This window comes from Orycteropus afer, unplaced genomic scaffold, assembly GCF_000298275.1.
Source record: "Orycteropus afer afer isolate SDZICR_OR568_19922 unplaced genomic scaffold, OryAfe1.0 scaffold00247, whole genome shotgun sequence".
NCBI classification, from domain to species: Eukaryota; Metazoa; Chordata; class Mammalia; order Tubulidentata; family Orycteropodidae; genus Orycteropus; species Orycteropus afer.
In genome coordinates this window covers 3,513,242-3,530,611 of record NW_006921834.1, presented here as the reverse complement: position 1 = coordinate 3,530,611, position 17,370 = coordinate 3,513,242, and the positions used below count along the sequence as shown (strand labels likewise).

Here is a 17,370-nt window from a genome sequence, read left to right as displayed (position 1 = left end):
ATGATGACCTTGTACGTGAGCAGATGGCAGAGGTGGGCGAGTGAGGGTGAGGAAGCATCAGAACTTGAGCTCTGGTGGGGATCAGGACAGCCCCAGCTACACAAGAACATCAGCCTTGGAGGGGAAACAGGCCCTGCCAGCTCCACCCAGCTGCAGGTCCCAGCATGGCAGGGATAGGGGAGAGGGGTGGAGAGCAAGTCACTCTCTCCTCACCCTCCCTCTCTGAGCAGAGAGACCAGAGTGGGATCACATAAAGAGAGGGAAAAAAAAAGAGTCTATTTTTGTCTAATAATAAAGAATTTCTATAAATTTCAGTCAGAGTTGGAGTCATGCCTTGGTGATCACAGGAAGGTCAAAGACTCATGTCTCCCAGGAGCACACCTGTGTCCCAGGCCCACAGAACATGTATGATTCCCATCTCCAGCCTAACATATGTCCACATCTCACCCATGAGCAAGCTGCCCTCGACTGCCCATACCTTCCCAGCCCTGCCTCTTGCCTTCTGTTCTAGAAAGGAGTTCCCTGACAAGTGAGTTCTGATAAATACGGAAACTCCATCTTTATTGGCTGTATAAACATCTCTGCTCTGTACATACATTTCAGACATCATAGTGCAGGGCCTGAAGGGAGGGCCAAGGGGAGGCCCCAGCAGCATGACAGTTCACTCACTTGCCCCAAAGCCCTATCCACTCTGTGCAAACCAAGGCCAATAGCTCCTGCTCCCTCTTCCTCCCAGGGGAAGTCACTATATGGGGAGGGGGCCAGAGGTCAAGGGGATAGGGAGAAATATGAGGGCTCAATAGGGAAGGACACATGTAAGTGCTAGAATCAAACACTGAAGCAAACAGGCAACTGGCACAAGCAGCAAGCTGGGGCACAGGGGTAGGAGGGTAGCAGGTGAGGGAATTAAGGGACCAAGCTGCCCCCTCTGGGCTCTTGCCGAGACATGCTCCAGGGCCTCAGCCTGCATCCCGAGGGTGCCACAGGTGAGCAGAGGATGGGAAGGGGGAGACAGGAGCAAAGGCTTCAGTGCTCCTATGCCTCACAATCCCTCTTATTTAACATGTAATGGTAATGGGAACCCATCTATGTATACAGGTTGGATAAGGAGGCTCAGATTTCTCTGTGGGACTATGGTGCCTGAGAAGGTAGCAAGGAGAAAGCCAGCTCTCAGGGGAAAGAATGGAGACCCCAGATGAGTCTTCTCAGGACAGCAGTCAATGAAAGGAGAGAGATGGCCCCAAGAAAGCCCCCCCAGCCCAGCCAGGGGGGATGACAGCAGCAACTGGTTTATACCACGAAGGGAAAAAACTGGTTCACACAGGGAAGTAAACAAACAAACACAAAAAAGAAGAATGCAAGGAGAAATACTGTGGTTAAGTAGGAGGTGGGAATGTTTCTCTACCCAGGCCTCTACAAAGCCTTATGCCCAAATAGCAGCTGAAAATGGGGTGGTCTCTCCCTTCTACTCACATGTGGCCAATGAGGAATGGGGTGTCTGGGAGCCCACTGGCCCACTGACAGATGTATCAATACCTTTCTTTGGGTCTTTTCTTGTCCAACTAGGACTCAGGCCCAGGGACTGATGATTGGGGCAGCACCAGGTCAGAGACGTGGGCACAGAGGAGCTTGGCAGGGGCCTAACCTGGCAGGGGGCAGAGTGTCTATGCACACCCTGGGGCCTACTAAGTAAGCAAATCCTTGGGCATGTCAGAAACTGAGTACCGGGTCCTGCAAAGGATGAGTAGAAGGGGAAGGGACAGGTCCAGGGAAGAAGCCCCTAGCCACTCAAAGGGTGCAGATCTACTTTGACTTTCTCCCCACAGCTCAGCATTCCAATGGTTGGGAAAAAGCCCCCAGAAGGTACAACAGCATCCTTCTTCCCGATGATCTTGCCATTCCGGGTGAAGAAAACCTGGAGGTGGGGAGGACAATAAAGCAGGCAGCATCTGGCCTCTTCTCTCAGGATCCTGGAGCTGCACAGGCCTGAACCCCAACCACTCCCAATTCCCATCATGGACTCGAGGAGAGACTTAGGATGATAAAGGAAGTGACCACAAGAGGGTGTCCTGAGGCTGGAAAACAGCCTCCTCCCAACCAGTCTCCCCCTAAGTTGCACCCGACCTTCCCCTCTTTCCTGCCCCTGCTCAGATTCTTATTCCCTACTGACACCCAGCCCTCACCCAAGCCCAAGGACCCCAGTCCAAGCCCAGACTCTCCCCTACTCACCACCACCTTCCTGCCCTCATGTTCCTGCTCTATCTCTTCCCCATCTTCTTCCTCCTCCTCCTCTTCTTCTTCTCCCTCCTGGTGCAGGTACATGACATTCCGGACGTTCCGGACAGCCCGAGCAGTAGGGGACAGGATTACTGTGTCACAACTGTCATCACTGTCACCTAGGAGACCAGGAAACCTGAGCTCCTGTGGTACTCCCCCGACCTAGCACCCTCTGTCCTGACCCACCTGGCTGGCCACTCCCATCCCACTCACCCTCACTGTCCAGAATGTAGTCTCGGGGGAACATGATTCCACAGCCCATAATGTCCCCTTTGTAACACCGAGGTCCAAAAGGGTCCCCAACACCACTGCCATGGAAGATCTTGCCATCATCTGTTAGATGGGAGAGGACACATACTTGAAGGAGCGACTTGATACCCTACACCCCAAGAGTGGCCCCTACATGAAGGTGAACACCTCTCCACCTCCTTCTCTGGCCTAGAGGACATGAGGGGAGAACAACCCGAATACAGATGGAAAAGAGGAATGGGAAGTAGGAGTGGGAAGAGGGCACCAGATAAAAAATAATGCCACAAAGTCTGTTGGCACAAGGTGCTGAGGGAAAACTCCCTCAGGGAACTGGTCTGAAGAGAGAAGAGGGCGGAGAGGCACAGTGAGCATTACTCATGAGAGGAAGAAGAGAGGGACGAGAACTCAAGGCTCAGTCCTTTTCTAAAGAAAGGCCTAAAGGAAATCACACAAACCAAAAAACAGTAAATGAAGATTCTGCAGGATCTGCAGGAAGGGCGCAGAGGGAGCCAACTCAGAGCCCTGGAATGTCTAGTGTGCGCCCAGGTCTCCCGCCCCTGTCCTGCTCCCCCGACTTTCAGGGCTGGGAGGAAAAACACAGAAGAGGAGAAAGCAATAGTGGCCTGGGCAGGGGAGATCAGACAGCAGCAGGGGAAAGTCTCTCCTGCCAGGAGCAAAGGATCAGAAAAATGGATGTCCTTATGCTTCTAACTCCCCTACCAGCCCAGCTTCACCAGGGCAGCCCGCAACGAAACTACCCTCTGCTCACCAGCATGATAGGCCACAGACCCTCTGCTCCATCCAGGATGCCTGTTCTTGGGATAATCCTGCACCAAGAAGAAAAAAGAAAACCTATGGTACCACATGCAAATAAAAGGGGACATAAGAGAGTGATGTCTGAATTTCCCATCCTCTGGAGGAGACTATAACCCAGGAAGGTTGTTCACCCCACTCCACACCCCCGAAGCCTCTCATATCCTATATGCATGTGGGGTTGCAGGGGAAGCAGGGAAGGCGAGAAAGGCACCTGGCTTCAAGGCCAGGGTGCAGGCTGCCTGGACCCCAGCCCGGCCCCAGTGAGTGGCACAGCCCTGACTCACTCTCAGGTCCTAGGTCATATGGGTCTGTACTCTTACAGCAGACATGTACAACTGTCTCCTGTCTCAGGCTGAAATCCTCCCCCCACAGCCTGGGTCCCCCTGCTCCCCCAGACCTTCCCAGCCACATCCCAGCAGGCCCAGAACTGAGCAGCTCCATAGGCAAAAAGCCCAGCACTAGTCCCCACCTTCCGGGCCAGCCCCAAAGCAATGTAGCATTTCTCTCCAGGGTCCACAATCTCCACCTCAAAGTAGTGACTGCGCGTGCTCAGTGGGTGCCGGGCTTGGGCCAGCCCCACATCAACGATGCTCTTGCCCTTGCCCAAGTACTCCAGCAGCTGTGGAGGGAAGAGCCAGGTAAGGGCATGGGGCAGGCTAATGCCCACCCTGAAAATCTGGTCCCAAGGCTGTCTGGGTACCAGTTTTCCAGGTTTGACAAAAACCCCTGGGTGAAAGAGGAACAATCTAGAGCCACAATGTGGACTTTGATATTGTAGGCAGGCAGAGGACACCAGGAAACCGAGTAGCGAAGATGACAACGTAGGTAAGAGGAAGTCTGTGTCAAATGCTGCACTTGCCTTCCTCCTGATCCAAACCCCACTCAGATCTAAAGACCTTCCTCTTGCTTTTGGGAGATGGGGGAGGACCGTACATAGGGGTGGGGTGGGGTGGGGTGAGGGTCTCCAGGCTAAGTCATGACTTCCCTATATAACCCTGCTGGCTTTCTCTGTTTACAAAGGTCTGCCCCAGGGGTCGATAATACAGGGAAAAGAAGTGCGGACTAGGCTGAGGACATCTGAAGACTTTCTTAGGGAGACTGACTGGAGCCAGGGAGGATGCAGAGATTAGATGCTAGCCCCAGATATCTGAGTGAGGGGAGACAAGCTCAGAAGCCAATTCTATCTGGGATAGGACAGATAATTTCTCAAGGTCCTTATCCTATTTGCCTTTGCACAGAGCTGTTTGTAGCTGGGAAGACTGGTGTTGAGGGAAGTCAAGGAACCAGAATGATCAGCTTTACTTCATTTAATGTGAGGGAGGGGAAAAGGTCAAAATGAAGACAGGAAGTAATTTCTACTTTTAGCTGGAGGAGGGGTTGGGAGTGGGAGGAGAGGGGAAATGACAGTAGATTCTTGGGGCTCTTCAGTCCCATAACGATCCTGCCTGGGCATGATGGGGCGGCAACCCCCAATCTGGGAGGATTTATTTATCAGTTGTCATGGAAATAGTGGGACTATAACTCAACCCCATCCCCTCTCTCCCTCACCCTCAGCATCACCTCGGATTCCTTAATCCCCTTTTAATTAGCCCAACTGCCCCTCAAGACTTTTATCTACCCTCCCACTCCTCCAGCCCTGAAGAAAATACACTCCCTGGAGACCTCCTCCACTTATCCCTGGCAAGTCTTAGGATACTGGCCTCTCACCACCCAAGGATTCCTGCCTGAACAGGAAAGGAGTTGTGCTCGCTTACACCGGCATGGAAGCCTTATATGTCTCCAGCAGAGGCTGCTCCTACATCCACCACCCCCTCCAGAGAGTGGGACTAGAGGGCCTTGGTGTCCTTCTCAGTCTTGATCCCCAAAGACCTAACTCCATCCTCCCCTCCTTTCCAAAGAGAACTGGGGGCAGAGAGATAGGGGTGTTATAAGGGTAAAAACTAGGGATGTATTAAAGACCACTTAAATCCACACCCAGGCTTTCTTAATTCCAAATGTTGGGACCTACACATTTTGGTTGTATCTTTAATATTTGTTCCCTAGCCCAAGTCTTTCTCCATTATATCACACTGCTTTCTTTCATTAGAAAGCAATCCCCTGCAGGTCATCTTCTGTTTTATTGTGTACTAATTAAGGACCATAAGGAGCCCTGGTGGTACAATGGTTAAGCTCTCAGCTGCTAACTGAAAGGTCAGCGGTTTGAACCCACCAGCCACTCTGTGGAAAAAAAGACTTGGCTATCTGCTCCCATAAAGATTATAGCTTAGGAAACTTCATGAAACAGTTCAACTCTGTCATATGGGGTCACTATGAGTTGGCATCGACTTGATGGCACACAACAAAAACAACAATAATTACAGCCCGTGGGTCCCTAGGTGGCACAAGTAATTAGTGCTCAGTTCAAACCCACCAGCCACTCCTTGGAAGGAAGATTAGGCAATCTACTTCTGTAGAGATACTGCCTCAGAAACCCAAGGAGGGGTCGCTATGAGTTGGAACCAACTCAACAGCAGTGCGTTTTTTATTTTTTTTTTTTTCTAACTTAAAGTCTGGCAGTTTGAACGCACCCAGTGATGTCATGGAAGAAAGGCCTAGCAATCTGTTTCTGTAATGCTTACAGCCAAGAAAACCCTATGCAGCAGTTTTATTTTGCACACATGCTAAGAACTGATTCAACTGCAACTAACAATAAGGCCAACGCTGGTTCAACTCTGTTCATTTCTTCATCCTGGTCCTCTGTGTGTTCCCTGCTTAGTATGGGTTTCTCCTCTACATTATTTCCCCAGTAGGCCAGGAGGGTGTGGTCTGATGCACATTAACTAGTTTATACTCCACCCAGTCAAAGCAGCCCCCCAGCCCACTCTCTCCTCCCAGCATTGCAGAACTGGGTGGGGGACCCCACAGCTGCCCTTGACCCACTCTATCCAACTGGCCTCAGCATAGGAAACACAGCGTTCTCCAGTTCGAGCCAAAAGACAGCTGGTCCAGATCCTGATCTTTGGGAAAAACCCGCCCAACCATTCCCACTGCCTCAGCCATGGGGGGGGGGAGGGGCAGCCGCTGCCGTTTTGTCTGTGGACAGGGTGGGGATACTTCCTTAATGCCTGGAGAATGAAATGCACTAACATGGGACTCTAACATCAAGTCCCCACTCCTCCATCCCACCAAGCAGTTCAGAGACTGCTGACACCCTGTATAACTAGGTCTCTGCACAATGTGCCCTTTTTTGAGAGAAGAGGTGGAAGCCATCAGACTTCATCTGATCTACTTCCAGCTTCTGGGTAAAGTCCTCCTAAGGCCTCTAGAGCATCTCAGAGCACTTGGTGGTGGGGGGCGGGGGGACAGGGACGGATGGAGGACCCAGACGAGTTCAGCCTCTCTGACAGATCCTCTTGAGTTCACTGCTCTCTCCTCAGACTACAAATGTGAGAAACAAGAGGAGATGGAAGGCTGAGAGTGGTTTAGCCCCTAGAGTTTTTGTTGCTAGGATCTTGATGCTGGCCCCTCAATCTGTGCTTCAGATGCCTCTTAGTTGGAAAGCAACTCAAACAGACCTGGGTTCAAATCTTAATTCCTGTTACTTACTGCCCTAAGGAGCTCTGGTGGACCTCTGGTGGCATACTGCCTAAAGCATCTGAATGCTAACCAGAAGGCTGGCGTTTCAAACCCCCCAGCCACTCCTCGGAAGGAAGGTTGGGCAATCTACTTCTATAGTGATACTGCCTCAGAAATCCAAGAAGAGGTCACTATGAGTTGGAAACAACTTGATGGCAGTGAATTGTTTTTTTTTTTCCTAGTCTTAACCTTTGGCAAGTTATTTCCTTTTCTTTAACTGACACAATAGCCACAACAATGCCAATGATCATGAAAATGGTGCAGGAATGACTGGGCAATGTTTTATTCTGTTAATACACAAGGTTGCCAAGAATCAAAGCCAACTTGATGGCAACTAACAACAATAAGCCTATTTCTTTATCAGTGAAATAGAGATAATAGTCCTTGCCTCTCTAAAAACAGATGTGAAACTAAATGAAGAGTTTGTCAAATGGCAAGCATGGAGCCAGGCACCCAGAAAGTGATTAATACATATTTCTGCCTCTCCCTAAACCAGGTTTTGGGGTTATACTGGAATATATACATTGTTGTATGCTACTGAGTCAATTACTACTCATAGTGACCCTATAGGACAGAGTAGAACTGCCCCCATAGGGTTTCCTAGGCTATAATCTTTATGGGAGCAAGTCACCAGGTCTTTTCTCCTACGGAGCAGCTGGTGGGTTCAAACCATAGGCCTTTGGATTAGCAGATGACTGCTTAACCATTGTGCCACCAGAGGTCTTTGACAATATATTAAACCAAAAAAAAAAAAAACCAAAGTCACTGCCATCGAGTCAACTCCGACTCATAGCGACCCCCTTTGGGTTTCTAGGGCAGTGAATCTTTACAGAAGTAGATTGCCCAGTCTTCCTTCCACCAGAGTGGCTGGTGGGCTTGAACTGCCAACCTTCTGGTAAGCAAATGCCTGAGGGACCACACCACCATAGCTCCTTTTGACAATATATTACAAAACAAACAAATACACCGCCATCCCCTCCTTGGGTTTCCAAGTAGATTGCTCAACCTTCCTTCCGAGGAGTGACTGGTGGGTCTGAACCGCCAGCCTTCTGGTTAGCAGTCAGATGCCATAGGCATTACGTTACCAGAGCTCCTTGACAATGTATTAATGCTCCCTAAATGTTAACCATCACCCTAGAGCAAAAATCGACTGGAACTGCCAATCACAAATAAGGAAGGATCTTTTATCTTGGCCTTTACCTACAACTAGATGACCCCTTACGTTCCCTGCAATGGTCATTGTCTCTCTAGAACAGACAACCACTCAACAGGTTATTTTACCCCAAATGACCAACTGCCTTCCTCCAATGTTTCTCTTCAAACAATGTCCATTCAACAAGAATGTTGTTCCATTATCATTGGGGTAGAGGAAATCCTTTCCTTGGGGCTCCAGAAAATCAAAGATTCTCCCCCTCTGCCTCCTTTCCACCACCAGACAGGTAGACTTGATGCCACAGAGCCTAGGCTGCAGATGAGAGTGCAGAGAACAGCCTCTAGCACCCTCATCAGTAGGGCTTCTTAGTCTCTTCTCCTCTGATGCTACCCACCCTTCTCTCCTTGCCAGTAGAGATCCTAATCCCTCTTGACAAGAGCAAGGGAGGGCTCAGTGCCCTGAGGGCCAAGCAGCAGCTGAAACAGGAACCATGAACACACTCCCCAGGAACCATGAACACACTCCCCACCGGCCAGCTCCGGCCCCAACACGTCTCCTCCTGGGTTGGGTCTAGGGAGGACCCCTGGGAGCTTTGTATACCAAAGCTGTTGCCCCGTCGCTAAGGAGTTGTCAGAAGAACTATGAACAGGAGAACAAAGGCAGAATGAGTCTAATCCCTCAGTTTTACCTATGGCCCCCCACCCTCCACCATTACCTCACTTTGCAAGGCCTGGGGGAAGAGATGAGGCAGAGGGGGTATTGCTCAGCAAATGCAGCAGCAACTCTTCAACACCCACAGCTCAGCGCTCTGGGGAGGGGAAAACTCTTTAGGATGGGAAACTGAGGCCACAGGAGACAGGAGAAGAATTCCACTTGAGAAAGAGCTGGGTCTGTCTATATATACTTAGATAAAACAAACACAACTAAATATTAATAACTGTGGAATCTAGGTAGTGGCTATATGAATCTCAGTGTACTATTTTTAAAACTTTGCTGTATGTTTGAGCTGGGAGCTCTGGTGGCATAGTGCCTAAGGCATTTGACTGCTACCCAGAAGGCTGGCAGTTCAAACTCACCAGCTGCTCCTCGGAAAGAAGACTGGGCAATCTACTTCTGTAGAGACACTGCCTCAGAAACCCAAGGGGAGGAGTCACCATGAGTCGGAATCAACTCGACGGCAGTGGGTTTGGTTTGGGTATGTTTGAAATTTTTCATAATGAAATGCTGGAGAGTGGGAAAAAAAGAACCAGGAATTGAATTTTCTCTTCCTTATGGGAAGAACTAGTGAGAAGAGAGGATAAATGACACCAAAACTAAGCGAAAGGCCTAGGGGTAAAAAGAATTCCAAGGCAACCAAGTAAATTCAGCTAAAAAGACCTTGGCTAAAGAAGACAGGAGATTCCCAGGGGATGCTAGGATTTAAAGCCAGGAGCTCCAATTCATCTAATCAGGAAGGGGGCAGGAGCCAAGGAGAAGACTGGTAACGGAAGAGCAATCTTGGGTAGAGGGTAGTAACGTGTATTAGATAGTGGAAAAAGCATAGGGTATGGGTCAAAGAATGAATACCTGGGCCTAGTTTTGATACTCATTTGCTGTTTGACACTTGAACAAGTCTCTTCACTTTTCTCTGAAACTGTTTTCATCAACAGCAAAACCAGAGACAGTGGGCATATTTTGGGCTGTCACAGTAACTAGGAGAGGAGGTCACTAGCATTTTGTATCTGGGTGCCAGGAATGCTAATGTCCCACCTAAAATGCCAACAGTCTCCCCATTAAGAAACCTTGGTCTAGATGACATCAAAGGTTCTCTTTCTCAAATCCTATGGTTATAAAGGGCACTCTACTGAAAACACAGACCAATTACTGCCATCACCTAGGGCAGGAGAAACAAAAACAGGGTTCCCTGGGATTCCAAGAAAGGGCTCCCCAGCAGTACGGGGATGTAAATAGGAGGAGTGGGCTAATGGGAGAAAACAGTTGTGCTAGAGGTCTTTAGAAACAAGAGGCAAGGACATGGCCCAAACGACCTCTCCCTGGCAATTCCAGGCTGACACAATTACAATTGCTGGGTCAGAAATACAGCAGGTAGTACAAAGGGACAGGGAGGAAGAGGCCAGGAGACAAGTGGAGATGGAAGAAACTGGGTAAGTCACCCTCATTTGGATGGGATGACTGGCAAGACTAGAACAGCACATGTTCCTCAAGAGGCTCATGCCCAAGTCTGCCCAAAGAGCAAACACTCAGGGATAGTGTTTCTGCTCTGCCAGTTATCCATAGCTGGGGAGGGAGTCTGAGACAATAGCCAAACCCAACAGCTATGTCTGAGAAAGAAAAAGTTATTAAATAAGTGGCCTGAAGGTGTTAGGGGAAGAGTGAGGAGGAAGAAAGGCTATTTATAAATGTCTACAGGATTGTGCATCAATTAGAAAAGACTGCCTGGGAGGAGCTGGGAGCAGAGTGGGGACAGGTCCAGGCAAGGAAAGGATGCCAGGAAAAAAATGTTGAGGAGAGGTCAAGAATGACAACTAGAACATAGCCTTGGCTCAGTCCCAAGTTCAACTCTGTAGATGTTGTCAAAATGATGGTAGAGGGAGAAGAGATGAGAGTCGAGGAGTGGGCATCTGATGCCCACTGGTTCACAACCACAGCAGCCCTTGGATCCCAGAGCTGGAAGGGGGTGCAACATGTCTGAAGCAGGAGGAGGGCATGCTTTCTACCATTTTCCTTGAGTTAGACTCACCTTGAACTGTAGAACAGAGGCACATCATCCACTCCACCTCCCACTGCTTCTGTTTTGCTATCAAAGGCTGATTTGAAAACAGCCTGGGTTGGGGTGAGAAGGCCAGAGGGTGGAGAAAAAGGCCATCCACCTGGGGGGCCAGGAGCAAAGGGGCAACAGAGGGACAATTCAAAGTGGGAGGCCAGAGCAGTCCACTAGAGGTCAGCGCCAGGCCTGTGACTCAGCATCCATTCACTTCCAACCCAGCAGGAGGCTCTGAGTGTAGGTAGGAAGAAATTCCCTCTCTCAGGGCCTATCTGCTTCCCAAGAACATTTAAAATCTAGGGAGAGATTAAAAAGCAGGTATGATGAGATGTATAAAGCAAGTCTTAGAAGGCCAAGGAATCTCACTGAACCCTTGTCTGCCACCGTTCTCATCCCCTACAAAATACAGAGGAAGGTAGAAGAGATTGACTTGAAGCTTATTCCCAAAATATTTCAGAGAATCCCAAAAGATCACACATTATGGGACTGTGGCCACATCTGCAGGGAAAGCCTGGGCTAACTGAGCTGGGATCAAGCCAAAAGGAGACGTAGGCTTCCTGCCTCTGAATCAACCCCCAGCCCTGCCAAGCAGGTATGAGGGCAGTAGAGTGCACCAGGTACTGAAGGAACCAAAACAGGCAAAGGAGAACTGCTGCTCTCAAATGAAGAGCAAGGGAAGAAAGAGGAACCGGCACTAAAGAGAGTACAGACCTCATGTCAAGGCCCCATGCTACACTACAAAAATTCCCATTTCCCAAAATCCTACCAAAGACACTACCTAATCAGACATGTTTCTGAGGCCTCCAGGTGCTCTGCCCACTCCTCCCAGCTGAGCCCCCTTCTGTTCCACTGCCCTTACTTACAGTCCCACAGACTCTGACATCATGCAGCCGGCCCCACTCGTCCTCGTAACTGTCCACCATCATGACACTGTCGTCCTCGCGGCCCAGCTCAGCGTTTAGGTGAAGCCGCACCTCCTCACCCAGGGAGTGCATGCCCACTGCTGGAAACAGCCCATCTGGGGACATGGGCATGATGGTGGAGCCCACCTGCAGTGGAGGAAGGGAGGAAGGGTGCTATTGCCTGGCTCATTTTTCCAAAGCTTGTCTAATTCTCACAAGGGTACCTTTGAGATGATGAAACAAATAATTATCACCCACACCAACAGATTAAAAAAAAAAAGGAAATGTATTTAAAAGTTTGCTAAGTACTCCTGGTCGAGCAAGACAGCCACAGAGCTAGAAGGCAAACACAAGTCTCCTGACCTGCTGCCCAGTATTTTTGGTACATGTGAGTGCATGCTGGAGCAGAAAAGTGCTGAGCCATGGATGCTGAGAGGAGGACCTCTCAGCCAAGGCCTAAGAAAGCCGTTTTCTCAGAGTGAGAGATGGAGCTGGGCAGAAGAAAAATAGCTGGTGTCTCCCTCTTCTATTTGCTCTGTCCCATCTTTTCACCTCTGAGGAAGGCAGGAAGAAGTGAAACAAGAGAAATAAAACATGGAGAGGACATATCCCCAAAAGTATTCAAGTCAAAAATCCAAACATGGCCTTCAGCATATGAATCCAGGCCATGAACTTCCCCTCTGTTCAAAACCCTCCCCCAAAATAACTCAATTCTGTTCCCCATAATTTTTATTCATCCTCTGCCCATCCTTACCCCTGTACACCTATCTTCGGAGGAATGTCCCAGCTTCCCCTGGGCAGGGGAACTGTCTTCTCCTACAAACAAGGGACTTTAGAAGAAGCTGAGGTTGGATTGAAAAAGACGAGGATCTATGGGACCCTGGGTAAGCCCCAGCCAACAAATCCTGAGCAGCTTCAGGCTTCTTAAAACCTAGCCAGTATTCCCTACTTACCCGCTTCCCATTTTTAGTGAAGAAGATCTGGGCAGTCTGCACATCAAAGGATACAGGCTCAATGCCACAGCCAATACGGTCCCCAGAGTTACACTTTGACCCAAACTGACGGCCCTTGGCCCGGCCATTGTACAACCTGTGGACAGAGTAGCACAGACACAGAAGCCAAACCTGACTTCCCAACCCCTCCCAGACACTGATGGCTGAAGTCTCAACTTGCTGCTCCTAGTCACCCTGTGATGCTATCTACCTATGTCCTGGGTCTGAACTTCACCCTCCCTTCTAAGTACACAAACTAGTAAGGGTAGCCGTTAGGCCACCTTCTGGTCCTGATCAAAAGTTTATGAAAACGCTCTAAGACAGGTGAAGGAATGAGAAAAGCCATCCTTCATATCTAAGATTCCCAAATCCACAGGAGAGGGGTCAGGTTCCACGTGGAGGCAACTCACTTGCCATCATCAGCATGGTAGGCTACAGAGTCAGGCAACCAGCCAGGCTGGTGATCCAAGCTGTAGTACTGAGGGACCAGCCCCACAGCAATGGTGCCCCGAACCCCACTGTCCACAATAGACACCTAGAGTGAGGAAAGAAGGGCACAGTCAGCAGGGATGGAAGGAATGGCAAAACAGATGAATTGCTTCTGGCAGGGAGGGGAGTTAGAGTCAAAAGTAGCTGAGGCTCAAAGGGACAAACATGGGAATCAGAAAAAACTCAGGGGAAGAGTTGGGGAGAGTGGGAACCTACTTTCCTTAGAAAATTATTTCAAAACTATGGAAAAAGATAGGAGATTAAAGTAAATGCTGGACTTGGGTTAGGGGTTAGAAAGGATATGGGTCAAAGTCTGGAATATAGGTCAAAATCTATTCAAGTGAGGGGCAGGAGAGCAGAAAGAACAAGATGATAGGACTCCAGAGCACCTATCCCTCAGATTAGGGGCATGCTCTCCTATACCCTTTTCTCAGCCAAGAGGACAGGACAGTCCTGACGGAAAATTAAAAGAACAAGGTTATGAATCTAGTAAAGGAGCTCCCTGGAGCTTAACAATTTCATCCTCTGCTCAACCCACCCACTGCCTTAATCACCTCAAAATAATTGCTGTCCTTGGTCAAAGGTCGAGAAGCCACGTAGCAGCCAACTTCACCAGAGTTTCCATGGTAACTGAAGGAGGAATGGGGAGGAGTTCCATTAGCAGTCTAGCCCAGGACCTAATGGGAGGGCCTCAGCATCCCCAACCCCCACCCTGTGAGAAGCAGCACAGGAGAGAATCCAACAGGCCACACTTCAGCATAGACAACATAACAAGATACTTCAGAGGTCACCCCATCCCTCCCACTGCCTCCAGGCAGGATCCAACCTACTCCAGACCAGTGTAAGCCTGGCTTCTCCTTAATTTCCAGCAGGGAAAGAATGCAGAGCATCCCTTAGTTGCCTGTTAGGGGTCTCATACCCTGTCTTACTGCAATCCCTCATGCTATAGCTACAGCCCTTTTTCTTTGGCTCTGTTAGTGGAGCTGGAAATCTGCTGGTCTCTATCCTCTGTACCAAAGCCCTTTGTAGACTGGAAGACAGCTATTCACTCCCTACCTCTAAGCTTTCTTATCTCCAGGCTAAACAGTACTACTCCTTCCCACTTCAGTGATAATCTTGTGAGAGAACTACAGCTCAGAAGGAGTTAGGGAAGGGTTTGAGCCAGAAAAGAGAAAAAACAAACACAAATACACAAACCAAAGAACTAGAAAACATGGGAGGTAATGGTGACAGGTAGGATGTATCACAGAACAGTCCTTCCTAAAACAGGAAACCCATTACCTTCAAAATGGCTACTCTTCACCAAACCCAATCCCGGGGGCATAGGCAAAAGGAGATTCAGAGATCCCACAGACCCACGGAGTCCTCTCACCAAGGCACTTGGAGAACTTCTACCTTAGACCCCAGCAGCCTCCCATTTCCGACACAATAGCTTTCACGGCACAATCAGGACAGATCCTTGCTGGACCAGGACAGAGAGTGACCCAAGGACCCAGGTGGAGGGGAATTCAGGGTGAATCCACTTAGAAAGGCCTCCCAGGTCAACACCATCCCCTGTCTCAGTAGTGTAGACAGTTCCGTTCCTCTGAAAAAGCCTTTGCATCTCTAAGATCTGACACAAACAGAGAAATATGGAAGCATTCCCCTCAACTCACCTCAAAGTGTCTCCATCGACAAGGATGTGCTTGAACCTCTCCTGATATCGGAAAGCCCGGACCTCCCGAATCTCCCGGATCCGCCGGCGCCAATTCAGAAACCGGTAGTGCAGGTTGAGGTCATCCATCTTGTTCATGAGAACAAACCTGCCAAGGGAGGTTAGAGGAATGAGGAGAAGTAGGGCCCTGAGCAAAGCATCTCAGCCTGCTCAACCCAGAATGTGGGGAGAGCACTGAACTTGGAGCCAACTGTACCAACTGAGTACCTCAACAATCCCCACCCTCAACCATTCATTCAACGAACATTTACTCCTACTATATGCATGTGTTGTTGTTGTTGTTATGTGCCATCGAGTTGGACCTGACTCATACCAACCCCTCCTTGGGTTTCCGAGGCAGTATCACTATGGAAATAGATTGCCCAACCTTCCTTCCAAGGAGTGGCTGGTGGGTTTGAACCGCCAGCCTTCTGCTTAGCAGTTAAGTGCCTTAGGCACTATGCTACCAGAGCTCCTGATATTCATGTAGCTCCTACTATATGCACTGTTCTAGGTACTAAGGAAAGGAGCCCTGGTAGTGCAGTGGTTAAGCATTCAACTACTAACCAAAAGGTTGGCAGTTTGAACCCACCAGCCACTCCACAGGAGAAAGATGTAATAGTCTGCTTCTGTAAAGATTACAGCCTTGGAAACCCTATAGGTCAATTCTATCTGTCCTGTAGGGTCACTATTAATCAGAATCAACTTGACAGCAACAGGTTTAGGTAGTAAGGATATGGGCTGTGAACAAGATGGATGGGATCCTGTTCTCATAGGACAACCATTCTAGTCAGGGAAAGGGAAGTATGACAGACAATAAATAGACATGACAATTTTAAACAATGGAGAAAAAACCAAGGTGAGGTGATCAAGAATAATGGGGAGTTACTTTGGATAGAGTGGACAGAGATGGTCTCTCTGAGGTGACATTTGAATTGAGATAAAAAGGAGCTAGGCATGTTACAAACCCAAATAAGACCATTCCAGGCAGAGGGACAGCCAGGTCACAGATGTTGGGGTGAGAGGGAGTTTGGGATGGTAGAAAAACAGGAGGCCACGGTAGCTAGTGTGTAGGGAATGCAGGACAAGAAGAGGTCTGAGAGGAAGGCAAGGGCCAGATCATGGCTCTACAGAGCATGATAAGGAGTTTTATTTTAATACATGTGTGACAGGAAACCTTCAGAGAGTTTTGAGCAAAGACGTAACATAATCTAATTTATACATAATATAATCTAGTAGAAGTGGGTGAACAATTAGGAGGTTCTTGAATCAATCCAGATGAGAGATGGCATCCACTGTAGATGGTAGCGATGAAGAGAAGTAGTCCAAGTATTTAAACAACCAACTATGGCAACACATGAATGAGTGAATAAATCTTCACTGAGAGCCAAAAGTGAGACATGGGTAAGGTGCTTTTTTTCCTCCCATCACAAAATTCCTGGAGCAAGGGTCCCATCAAGGCCTGAAAATGCCTAGTAGGTGTTTAGTTAGGCACTGGCTGGGCTCAATTGAGTCCCAATGTGGACATTACCACCCTTCTGCAGGAACTACAATTCACACCCACCACGTGACTCAGAAGGGGGGGCACCCAAGAGGAAGCCCCAGAACTCCCCTCCTGGGCACTGCGCCAAGGATGACCCCAGGTAGTTGCCGGCGCCCCAGAGCTAGGGGCATCTGGTTACCCAGAACTCCACAGCTTTCGCAACAGAAAGTGGCGGCCGCTCTGGGCCCCGCCTCCATCCTGAAACAGCTTGGTCACTCAGAGACCCGGGGTCACAGGGCTCTGATCCGTCACTGTAACAGCACCCAGTCTCCCCAGGCCCTGCACTGAGCCGGGAGTGAAGGAGAGAAGAAGCCGAGTGACCAGAACGCAAGGCCCCGCCCCTGCCCCAGGAACCCCCGCCCAGGACCCCCGCCTCCCGCCTCGGGCTCTCGGGAGACCCGAGGCCTCCGGGACCCCGCCTCCCCGATCCCCGCCTACCGGGGCCTCCGCGTTCTCCTCATCCATAGGCCTCTCAGCTCCGCTCACTAGCTCTTCGGGCGCCGCCACCACACACATCCGGGTTCCCGCCCTTCCTACGCTCCCGAAACCCTCCCCTCCCCTCCAATTCAGGCCAATCGGCAGCAGCTAATAACGACAGGCATCTGAAGAAGCCAATAGGACGACCCCGGCAGCATCTGGGGTGCGGTCCAGTGAACCCGGGTACCTAATGCGTAGGGTCTGGTAAACCCGGGTGTGGAAAGGATGGTAGGAGGCGACGTGGCAGTGCGAGCGCTGCACTGAGTGTCCCGGGCGCCTACCGCCCGGTCAAAGGGCCGCTCCTGAAATGGGCGGAGCAGGTGGAGAAGGTTGCTACTCAGGGAAAAATACTGAGAATATTTCTTGAGTGCTCATTCTGTGCTAGGTGTGATACTATAAG

At 49.8% G+C, this 17,370-nt stretch overlaps 1 protein-coding gene across 1 annotated transcript; it reads right to left on the bottom strand.

The window, feature by feature from the left end:
* Positions 1 to 1,780: 1,780 nt before the first annotated feature.
* Positions 1,781 to 16,954, bottom strand: SPRYD3 (SPRY domain containing 3). The gene is made up of 11 exons (XM_007949535.2): positions 16,932 to 16,954; positions 14,913 to 15,059; positions 13,812 to 13,887; positions 13,179 to 13,303; positions 12,730 to 12,865; positions 11,738 to 11,923; positions 3,812 to 3,961; positions 3,296 to 3,353; positions 2,491 to 2,610; positions 2,230 to 2,396; positions 1,781 to 1,915 (listed from the first exon to the last, which is right to left on the bottom strand). Exons 1-11 carry the CDS (start codon positions 16,952 to 16,954, stop codon positions 1,781 to 1,783), a joined length of 1,323 nt encoding a protein of 440 aa, XP_007947726.1.
* Between the last annotated feature and the right edge of the window lie 416 nt (positions 16,955 to 17,370).